Genomic DNA, 12,390 nt, shown 5'->3' on the forward strand with positions numbered 1-12,390 from the left:
CCTCCTCAGGGATATTCTCTGCAAAGCAGATTGGGTGGCGAGGCTCGATTGGAAAGATGCTTATCTAACATTCCAGTAGCTCAAGACCACAGGCGGTTTCTCAGATTCTTATGGAGGGAACAGATTTGGCAGTTTGCATGCCTACCCTTCGGACCGGCCTCAGCACCCCGAGCGTTCACCAAAGTCATGAGACCAATAGCAGAAGCTATCAGAGACAGGGGGGATCAGGATTATAGTTTTCCCTGGGCGAGATTCTGATCCTAGCTCAGGACAAGGTAACATTAGTAAGTCGGGTACAATGGGTGAGTGCCCTGCTGACCTCCTTGGGGTTTCTGATCAATCAGGAGAAATCTGAGCTGGTTCCGATGCAGCGCATGGAGTTTCTGGGGTTTGTGATAGACACCAGAAAAACCACCTTGGAGTTGCTGCAGCAGAAAATGAAAACGATAAAGAAAGAGTGGAGAGTAGCAGTTCAGAAGATGCATATTTTGCTTCAGAATCTAGCTATGATAGTGTGGCTTCTGGGTGCCTCAATTCAAGCCATATTCCCCTGGCCCGCCATATTCCCCGGGCCCCTGCATTACAGGATGCTGCAGAGGCTAAAAATCAAGCATTTGCGGGGGTTGGGGGGGGGGGTTAAGATATCACCAGTATGTCCCTTTGGAGGAGGACAGCAGAGCAGAGTTGGGCTGGTGGTTGCAGAACATGGAAGCCTGGAACGGCAGGGCCATAATCGGAGATGTGCCAGAATTAGTGATAGAATCGGATGTGAGCAGGTACAGTTGGGGCGCCAGGTGCGGCCATTTGCAGACAGGTGGAAAATGGTCTGCAGAAGAGTTGAAGCTACACATAAAATCTTTAGAACTGCTAGCGGGTTCATTCGCGGTGAGATGCTTTGCCAAAGAGAAGAGCGTACAGTTGCATTCTTTTCAAGATGGACAACTTTTCAGGAGTGCGATACATAAACAAGTAAGGGGGAACTCGATCGAAAATGCTAGTAGAGATGGCACATGACTTTTGGCATTATTGCCTAGAGAAGAAGTTGGTGATAGCAGCGGAATATGTTCCACTGAGGCAAAACATGATTGCAGACTTGAACTCCAGGTACCTAGAGGATGCTTGCAACTGGAGTTTGCACAGGCCAGTTTTATTAGATTTACAGTACTTCTGGGGACCATTAGACATAGATCTGTTCACCTCCAGGTTGAACGCACAGACACCCAGGTACTTCATCTGTATGTTGGACCCGGGGGTGCTGAAGGCAGATGCTTTCCTCCATAGTTTGACGGGAGCGCTGCATTACGCCTTTCCCCTGTTCATCATGCTTGCGAGGACACTGGCGAAATTGTGGTGCCGCTGTGGAAATCACAAGCATGGTTTCCGTTTCTGATTGAACTTTCGTCGGATTTTCCAAGGGTGATTATGTGTCGGCCAAACCTATTGAGCAGCCCGGAGGATCAAAAAAACCCACTGGTTCAGACAGGAGCGCTGTAGCTATTGGCGTGCAGCATTTCAGGCAACAAATTTGCCAGGCCTTTCGAGGATCACTGCAGATTGTATCAGAGACTCATGGCCGCCTTCCACCTTTAGGAGCTATTACACCGCTTGGGCCAAGTGGAAAGAGTGGTGCACAAGTCAACGCATTCATCCTGTTTTAGCGAAATTGACCCAGGGTGGGCATGCTTTCCGCACCTTGGGGGTTTGCAGGTCGGCTTTTTCCGCAGGCCACGAGAAATGTGATGGCCTGCCAATCGCAGAGCACCCGGCCGCGGGTAGATTCTTGCGAGGAGTGAAGTTGCGCAGGCCCCCCACAGGCAAATACTCTGTGCTCTACGATGTGGAAGTGGTCTTCCGGCTCTTTAAGCAATGGCCAGCCAATGAGCAGTTATCTATACATCGTTTGTACAGTAAACTGGCGATGCTGCTGTGTTAAGTTTCATGTAGGAGAGTGTCTGATGATACGGTGGTAAAGCACTGGATGTGAACAGGAAGGTCTTCTACCCAGAAGGGGTGGCCTTTCATATTGCTAGGAGAACCAAGAGTGGTTCCTCAATCATCTCTTACTCTTATTTCCTGGGTGAGCCCAAACTATGTGTGGCTCGGAGGGGCGTGGCTTGGCAGCCATGGAATACGCTGCTCTTTTTGTGTGCTCCCGATCCGAAAAACTGATCCGGACGGGTGCATGTCTTTAGACGACACATTTCAATATGGAAGGCGGATGGCATCAATGGGAAAGCAAGCTGAACCTAATGCACGCTCTTGCGTGCAAATCGAATGGAATTGCCAGGAGTTGTGAAGCCGTGAAGTTGCCGACCGAAGACGTGGAGCTGGCAGCAAGATGGCGGTGAACCCACAACAAAGGAGCCTCCAGGTGCACTGACCGGTCCGGCTGTGAGGACTGCAGCAGCTAGGAATTAGGTGTGCATTTACACGGACGGACAAAGGCTGAATATATCCAGCGAGGAAGACGAGCGCATGGCCAAAATTAGATGCCTGCGGCGGAGCGCCCGTAGCAAAGGGGCAGAAGAGGGTGGCCTGGAGGGTGACCAGGGACGGGTCGCGAACTCCGGTGAAAGCGCAGAGATAGCCCGCGCTGATGCCCGGGGCCCCCTGAAGGTCGCACACTGAACGCCCAAGAATCGAGCAAACTCAGCGGCCCCACATGCGCCGCAACAGCAGCAGGTAGAGGTACTGCTGCAGTACCAAACAAGAAACGTGATCGCAAGCGGACGGAGTGCGCAGCCATCTTGATATCAGACAGGCCGTTTAGCGGGCACGGAGGAACTCAGACGGACTACACCTAGTGAATGCCAAGAAACACAGACACCGCCATTGCCCAACAGCGCCGTATTGGAAACAGGCGAATGCAAGCTAATGCAGCCCTCTCAAAGGAAGACAGCAAGCAGAATGAGAACAATGTCTCCCCTACAGCCAGTGGGCACCATATAGTAACAAGCCTTAAGGAGAAACACATTAACAGCAACAGGGTGCGGTGCACCCAGCGAGAGAGGCACGAGAAGCTGCCCCTACCAACAAATAAGGACAAACACAAAGGCGCTAAAGTAGGCACCAGAACACGTGTACACCAGAGTGCGGCTGAACACAGGAAATAGCGCCTTGAGGGCGCAAACCAAGACTGGGCACCGAACAGCCTGTGATGGCACTATGGGGACACCGGAACTAACACCGGCTGACTAATAAGGATAGCATAACAACGAGGCAAGGTAGCCTCGCAAAGTGCCATCAGGCAAGCGGTACTAGAGCCGGGCTCATCCTTCTCTAAAACAGCGCACCAGCCCTGGAGGGAGGCCTAGACATGCCTGAAGAACAAGTACGCACACCATCTGGGCGTGGGAAGCGCGCATCATGTACGTAGAAAGGTGGACCACCGGGGACTGAACTAAGCTATAAGCAAAGAACTGGTGCAGCACTGATGCCCCCAAGACACGACTAAGTATACCAGAGCTGAGAAGTCCAGAGGTCAGAACTGCAGGACACATACAAGAGTGACCTGTACACGGAGGACTGGGCGCACGCAGCAGATAGGCCACAAAGAGACCCACACTCGAGAAGCCAAGGCGATGGACCAACACAAATACCAAACTACGGGGAGCGAGACGTAAACCCGGGCAGAAGATGGCAAGACCCGGGACGTTCAGGGCAATGGCGCTCAAGGGAGGCAAAGGTAAAGGCAAGCAGCCAACTATGGATATATTCACTAAAACACAGCACGCCCCGATCACGCCTGCACAGACTACGGTCATCACACCGGAGGAGATGACCTCGCGGGAGACGACCGCCAGATCCTGGTGGCTATAACAGAACTGAAATCCTCGTGGGACGTCGCGATGGCAGACCTCAAAGTGGCACTGGAAACTAAGATAGATGCTGTAGGGATAGAGGTCAACTTGCTAAGGCAGGACGTACGAGCATTAGCGGACCGAACAAGCGGCTTAGAAAGTGCTGTTAAAACCAACACTGAGGTTCGAACCACTAACGCCAAAGAGGACCATATACTAAAGCAACAAATGTCTAACCTGGAAAACCGAGCCGAGGAGGCTGAAGGGAGAGCGAGACTCAATAACATAAGCGTGGTGGGCCTACTGGAGGGAGAAGAAGGCCAGGACCCCACGGACTATGTGGAAAACATGTTTATACAGGAAATACGGGCAGGCAAGCTCTCCCAGGGGTTCGTGATCGAACATGCGCACAGGGCTTTGATGAGAAGGCCGCAACCTGGGGTCCCTCCTCGAGCCATAATAGCAGAGATACTGAACTACAGAGACAGGGAAAAGGAGGAACAATAACTCGAGCGGCGGTCACTATCACCGTGTACCCGGATTATACAATGCAGGTACAGAGACAGCAATACAGCTACGTCGCGGTGAAAAGAAGATTGAGGATAGCCGGATTCGAATACATGCTTTTGTACCCTGCGAAAGTCAAGGTTTTACACAAAGGGAAAGCACTTTTTTTTAAACCCCGGAGGAGGCGACATGCTGGCTGGATACCCAGGGATGCACAGAGGCTGAAGACGGCCAGGATCGAGATGGACAGGATAAGTGACACGGCGATATGTTTGATATGGCAGGAGGTGGGAGAAGCTTTAGTGAGGTGCCAGAACCGGGTGGAAATTGGAGCGCAAGACACGCTGACGCAATCTAATTGATAAATCAGTGGGCGGACATGTTGGACTTGAATATAGAATTGCATAATGTAGCCATAAATGCGCTGCGAACAATAGCCAATATAGGAGACACAGAATGAGGACAACCTACCCCAATAGTTAAAGTAGTAGTGACGCCAGTAGGGCGTTATCTCCCTGCTGTGCCCCGAGTACTGGTGACAGCCAATAAACTGGCAAGATGCGGGGGTGTCTGAGATCCAGGGATGGAGTTGGGCAACAGTTGGGAGGGGGGAGGGAAGGCGGGGAGCTGGGGATTAAGTTGGGGCAGGGAAGGGAGGGGGAAGGGAAAGAAGGAGGGGAGGGAAGTTGAAGTGTTAATAGTTAAGGGTAGTTTATATTGGGGTACGAGCTTACACACGCTAGCACTTGCATACTGGACAAGGGTTGGGAAGGTACGAAGGGAGGAGGGGATAGGATAGAGCATGGGGGACATTCATTAAGGTAATCTCTTGGAATGTCAGGGGTCTTAATAGCTACCTAAAAAGGAATAAGATCATGATGTACCTCAGAAGACAGAACATAGATGTAGCCCTACTACAAGAGACCCACCTCACGAAAGAAAAATTGGAGGTGATACAGAAAAAGTGGGGAGGTACCGTTATTGGAGCGACATATTCGGCCTACGCCAGGGGAGTGATTACATGGGTAGCACCGCATGTCCCATTTCATTTACTACAATCCTCAATCGAAGCGGACGGGAGGTTGGTGGTTATGCGGGGCCTGGTGAAAATAAAGAAATATGTATAATTAACACATACACTCCAAACCAGGACACTGTGACATACTTTAAGACCCTATACAGCAAATTGAGTCCGTACATGGGGGAGGCGGTGAACTGGGGAGGAGATTTTAACTGCACATTAAATCCGAAGGTGGACAGGTCGGACAATAAACAAGATAGGCCAGCCCCTGCAGCTAAGGCCCTGCAGACTCTGCTTATGGATTTGCGACTAGAGGATGTATGGAGGGTGCGCCATCCACAAGATAGACAATATTCGCATTACTCCGCTCCACATAACCTGTATATGGGAGTGGAGTACATGTTCGCCGCGCAGGAAGTGGTAGCAGAAGTGCTACAGACATAATACAAGGCGAGGGTCCTATCGGACCACTCGCTATTGGTTTTAATATGGCAATATCGTCCCCCAAGGGCCAAGATACCAACTTGGCGACTCAGAGCTGAAGCACTCAAAGATGTAATGTTCAGGGAGGACCTAAAAGAGGAAATTGTAAGGTACTTTGAGACTAATACTGGGAATGTGGAGTCGACTGGTACGCTATGCAAAGCCTTTAAGGTGGTGGTGAGAGGGATAGCGAAAGCCAAATCTAAAGGGCTGCAGGGGGGTATACTAAGAGAATTACAGAAGGCCGAAACCAAACTAGAGATAGCCTTAAGCAGAGGGGGCAGCACGAAGGAGGAGGCCGAAAACATAGGCCGACTGCAACAGCAATGTGCAGAACACTGGGAGAGGCTATGTAATCTGTACTATAAAAAGTTTATAGAGAGGCAACATGCAGGGGGAGACAAACCTGGAAGGATGTTAGCGTGGTTGTACAAAAGAGAGACCCCCAGACCTACTACAAGGGCAATAACGGGGGAAGATGGGCAACTGGTAGACACCTTAGAGGGCATCAATCGAGAGTTTCTAGAATACTACAGGAAATTATATGGGGATGAAGAAGGCAGTAATAACGAGGAAATAATGGCTACGCTGGAGGACATAGGATTGCCACGGATTAGCGCGGCCGAGCGTGATGACCTAGATGCCTTGATTACACTAGACGACCTGGAAGAGGTGGTGGTACAACTACGCACTAGTAAGACCCCGGGGGCGGATGGGCTCCCCAGCGAATTCTATAAGATGTACAAGAACGAGGTACTACCCCCGCTACTTGAAATGCTAAATGAGGCATTCGAGATAGGGAGGCTGCCGGAATTTCTAAGAGAGGCAATAATCATTCCCCTCCCAAAACCTAATAAGCCAGGCAAGGACTGTGGATCGTTCAGACCGCTATCAATGCTGAATCAAGATAGCAAAATACTCACAGCGGTATTAGCAAATAGAATGAAACGGATCATTAAATACACCCTGACCAAACAGGGTATGTTCCACGCAAGAACATATCCGACAACCTTAGAAGACTCCACCGGGTTATAGAACACACAAAAGAAATCTCGGAGGAGACGGCAATAGTATCACTAGATGCGATAAAAGCCTTTGACTCGGTGAAATGCCACTGGATGATCGTGGCCTTGACCCACTACGGGATAGGACCAGGGTACCTCAAACGGGTCAAACTACTGTATAGCGCACCGCTAGCCAGAGTCAAAACTGGAGCCATCATCACCGAAAGATGGCAACTGAGCAGGGGTACCAGACAAGGATTCCCATGGTCTCCGATGCTGTATATCTTAGCATTGGAACCCCTGGCAATATACCTGAGGCAGCAGTACGAGGTAATAGGGATCGGAATAAAAGGCGAGCCGCATCTAATCTCGCTATACGCAGATGACATGCTCCTATACCTACTATACCCAGAAGAAAATCTCCAATATATTTTGGAAGTGATCGAGTATAGCGGTGAATCCCAGGAAATCATGCATATTCCCACTAGGGAGGTATATAGGGGCCCCATGCAATCAATTACCGGTCTTGCAAACACCATGGGAGCCAAAAACGTTTAGATACCTGTGGATAGATATTTATCACACAGTGGTGGCGGAACATCAGAAGAACACAGAGAAAGCAGTACAGAAAATTGAAAATAGCATGAGGTTCTGGTCCAAGCTCCCCCTGGCAATGATGGGAAGGGGGGTGCTGCTGAAGATGGTGGTATTGCCGAGACTATATTACTTTTTATTGGTAATATACCATGCCTGATACCGAGGCGATTCTTCCTGAAGCTACAGAGCATATGGAGGGAGTTTCTATGGCACGGGTCAAGGAACAGAATTGCTCTTTGGAAGTTGCAGAACACACACGACAAAGGGGGTATAAAACTGCCAAACTACGAGATCTATTACTTAGCAAGTCAACTGCAATATGTGGCTAAATGACTGTCGGAAAGCCCACACCTCAGAATTGAGATTGCTGCGACTAGAATGTGCCCCGTTCTTCCTAAAGGAAGTAATATGGCTGCCCAAAGCAGAGATGAAAAAGCGCTCGAAGATGCTGGCATTGGGATGGGAAATATGGCGATAAGCCTGTCAGGTCATGGAGAACCCGACACCGTGTTCACCACAAATACCGCTGGTTGCACTGGTGGGAAGGGATGAGCAACTAATAAAGACAATTAGGAGGCAATGGGAACCGGTTGGAATTGCAACAATAGGAGATATGTGGCAGGAAGGGGAGATAAAGGTATTCATGGGGCTGATAGAGGAAACAGGGTTGCATGAGGAGCAGTACATCACATGTAACAGAATGGTACGGAGGATTAAAGAAACATGGTCAGAGCTAACATTCGAAGAGCATGCTGATGCCACCATAGAAACGATATATGATATCGCAGAAGGAGGGCACGAGATATCTAGGCTATAGGAACTTATGATGACCAAAGTGGGGAAGGAGGTGACACAGTTGAGACAGGACTGGGAAGAAGAGGTGGGGTACCAATGAGCGATAGGATGTGGAAGCGGGCACAAGGGTACCGTAAAAAAGTATTTAGAAATGCTAGGCTGCAGCAAATAGAGCTAAATATAACCCATAGAGCATATATGACTCCCCTAAGAATAGCCAAATTCAAGAATGCAGAACGACAAACATGCCCAAAATGCGGGGAAGAGAATGCGGGGATGACGCATATGTTTTGGGCATGCCCGGAAATTGGGGAATTTTGGGAGGAAATAGTTTACCGGCTTGAAGAGAAGGGGATTAAATGAAATGTCGAATCAGCGTGGGCATGTTTGATAGGAGGATTCCCTAGGCCACGCCAACTAAAACATGTGAGCAAATTAAAGGACTTGGCATACATACTTGCCAAACACAGAATAGCTATGGGATGGAAAGCATGTAACAGATCTAGAATAGAAGCCTGGTGGAGTGATCTACAAAAATGGACCGAAGCTGAAACAGCAGTATGACAAGAAACCGGGAATAGAGGGGGGGAGGAAGAGGCAGAAACCCTGACAGCCTGGAAGCATCTAGTGGCCACGCTATATGGACCCGCCCAGGACTGGTCAACTGACCAGGTCTCTGAGGAGGATACAGAAAGAGGAATCCCTCTAGAAGAAACAGGTACAGAGCCAGAAGTGGAGTAGGCTTGGTTGGGGGGAGGGCAGCAGACTTGGAAGCGTATGCAAATATTGGAATGTTATAATGTGTGTTGTAAGTTTGATGCATTTTGTTTTGGTTGTAATAAAATAATAAAAATTGTTTTAAAAAAAAACTGTATGGCTTGATGGATTAAAGACTATGAGAAAGCTACTAAAGGGGTTAGGTCGCGAGTGGTGCACCAGTTGCTTATTGCATGCATGAAGCCTTTTCATGCGGTATCTTCAGCCACCATAACCAGGTGGGATAGAGAAGCCCTGCAATTAGCTGGTATAGATTTGGGGCCCATTCCGTCCGTTGAGCGATGGCGTCCAAAGCCTTGCTGGCAGGAGCATCCCTGCATGATATTTTGAAGTCCGCTGACTGGTCCACGGAAGCAACATTTAAGATCTATTATTTCAAGGCTGTATGATCTGTGGCTGCAGTGGTTTTATAAAGCTTTGACCAAGCATAATGCTCGCCTCCGGTCTTGACATAGAATGAAGATTATCCAGGATTATAGTGCCGGGAGTCTTGATTCTATTAAAGACACAGAGACAAGCATTATCCTGCCTTACATTCGCAGGATGGGCAAATTGATTGTATTGCTGGACATACCTTGTGTTCTGATGCTGTTGTAATGTGGTTTGTTTGGTTTAGCTGCGTATTCCCTCCCTAATTGTGAGTCTGGTTGCTTCCTAGGTGATGATCTTAAAAGCAACTGAACGGAGGGCTTCTTTGGAGCTCTTGCGAGTCTTACTAGAGTGGTTGTGCGGGAACCAGGAGCAGGTTCCAGCGTTGGTAAAGAGTCCATGCTGGGGATAGTTTAAAGTGAAGTTTGTCGGTTGAACTGTTACTTGTTGGATCCCCAAAGAAAGAGGAGGAGGCACAGATAGGATCTGACATGAGGAGCGTGCTGGATCATGATTGGTTTAGGAAAATGGACACATAACTACAGGGGCACTGTGGCCTTCTGGGGCGTTGTAGTCCCGTTGAGGGGAAGTTTTGTTTAGTTGGTTGTATTACATTACAAAAAAAGCGAAGATTTAAAAAAAAGCTGCTGTGAAGAATAGCATTAACGAGTTTAAGCATAATGCTTGCCTCCGTGTCTTTAATAGAATCAAGACTCCCAGCGATATTTGCCTGGGTAATCTTCATTCTTTGCACATATCGGTTTTGTGCCAGAACAATATTTTGCGAAGCTGTCTCTAAGTATTTACTACTGATGTGGATTGGCCAACTATATAACCCACGATAAGAGATGGAATCCAATTCGATTTGTGTATCATTGTTGCTGTTAACTGCTTATTTACAAGTTTTTTTTAAAATAGTAAGCAAGTTCTATGTATTCAAAATATTTCAATGGTCTATGTGCTTTGCATTTATAGGTTTGCTTTTATTATGTGTATTATTGCTTCCTTTGTAAACCCTGAAATATCTGTCAGCATAACTTCCAAATGCAGCAGCCAAAAACAAATATTTGAAAGTGTAGTTCCTGCATTGTGATCTCCCCACTGGCTGACTGTTAATGATGCACTGCATGAAACATTGGGCATTTTTCGCCTCCTAGCCATCATTGTTTCTATATGTCGAAATGTTATGTTTCCCTTTGCCTCTTATTGTAGCTGACTAGTAGTCCCCTAAAGTAGAAGAATGAGGTTTGTGGGTAGATCTTTCTCATTGCTGGTCATGGGCTACTAGATTCCCAACAGAAGTATCACAATCCATCTGGGCTTGAGATGACCTCCTAAAAATGAATTGTTTTTGAATACTAGCAAAATGGCCCAGGAAATATATGTATTCCCTGCTCCTAAATGGCAATAAAATGCAAGAATCTGACTTATAGAGGACATGGCATAACATAACTTGGAGCAGACCTTTCCACACACCTCAAATGTACTGATAAATGTGGGGCCTGGTATTGCATTTGGAAGTTCTCACCAAGATTTGGCAGAAGAGTTATAGCCTCCTTATGCCAACACACTGTAATTTCAATCTTCCTTAAGTCAGTGACCAGAAGAGATCAACAAAGCTAATTCTGTTCTCTTTCTTGCAGTTTCAGATGAACTACTCTTGGCGTAAGTACTTTTTGATTCATTCATTGATTGTTTTTTCATACAAAATCAAATAAGCTGTGCTTAGCAACATCTGTTGTCCCAACTATCTTGCCTATAAACAACCATCTTTCACGAAAAAACACTTTAGTAACTCCATGTGCAATATGTTTTAACAAGGCCAGACTAATACCTTCTTTTGAATGCTCTGTTTCTCGAAATTAGTAATTAGGAATAGTCTTTTTTTTCAAACATAATGTGTTGGTTTTTACAAAGGAAGAATATCTAAAATGGTGAAAACTTTGGACATCAAGGCCCAAAACTAACATGGGGCAAGCCGAAGAGCAGATTCCTCTACATAGTGCATAACCCTTAGCCTTGGCCAACAATGACAGTAAATGCAAGGTACTCGAGATCAAGGACATGAATATAAAAGCCATGATTGGTAGACAATAACCAGACACATGGAATGCGGGAGGGAGGCAAAGAGCACACAACACAAACATGCAGAAACAAAGCAAGGGGTGCATAACAGAGGACACAATACAGAAAGCTATTCAGGCACTCAATCCAGTTTTCATCTTGTAGATTTAAGTAAACCCAAACCATATCACCCATTGTTTCAAACATTCTTTTTTTTAATTTAAACCAGAGCCTGAACTCGATATCCCTAAAACAATATTGAGATTATAAATTATCTTTGTACACATGGCCTAGATAAGAGAGAGACAGAATTTTTGTTGATCTGCCCCATATATGATAACTTGAGGGTGGTCACTGTTAAAACCCAGGCTTATTGAAGCCAGGTACATAATACACTAGTTTCTATGGCAGCGTGTATAAGAACAGATAATCACCGTCTTGTTTTTGCTGTATCTACATACATGTATTGTGCATGGATTATTAGAAGCAAATTTGTGGCCAATAACATTCAAGGAAATGTCCTAATTGTGGGAACTGGTCTATCCCTTCCTTAAATGATAGTATGTGCTTAATTTGTATTTTCCATCATACAAAACTATTTGAAACCTGTTGAACTAGGTTTCTAGGAGCACAGGCACTTTAGTAAGTAATTGAATTTATTTGAATGACGTTTAATAGCTAGTTACATATTTACAATAACTATATTTCAAAGGAGAAAGCTAATTAACTTTCTATTTTGTACCAGCTTTTATCACACTTGAATCTTATGCATTGTAACCCTTTGATTTGATTAACTGTTCTGCATTTTAAACATACTGTTATAAGCTGAATTTTGTATTCGCTTTTATCCCACACACATTTTTATGCATTTTATATTTTGTTTAGATGACTAATCTTGTACTTTCAAATGTGTATTGTATTTGGTACTATGTCGTTTTTTTCAACAGGAATTCTGCAAACATATATTAAACTA

At 46.6% G+C, this 12,390-nt stretch overlaps 1 protein-coding gene across 1 annotated transcript in view; it reads left to right on the top strand.

Moving 5' to 3' along the window:
• Positions 1-12,390, top strand: part of ZSWIM7 (zinc finger SWIM-type containing 7) — a 1,030,928-nt gene that overhangs the window by 658,834 nt on the left and 359,704 nt on the right. Inside the window, exon 3 of the mRNA XM_069615228.1 lies at positions 10,997-11,018. Coding sequence (XP_069471329.1) covers positions 10,997-11,018 — 22 coding nt within the window. The remainder of the gene's footprint in view (positions 1-10,996; positions 11,019-12,390) is intronic.

The sequence above is a fragment of the Ambystoma mexicanum genome, chromosome 9, assembly GCF_040938575.1.
Source record: "Ambystoma mexicanum isolate Mex_15411 chromosome 9, UKY_AmexF1_1, whole genome shotgun sequence".
Taxonomy (NCBI): Eukaryota; Metazoa; Chordata; class Amphibia; order Caudata; family Ambystomatidae; genus Ambystoma; species Ambystoma mexicanum.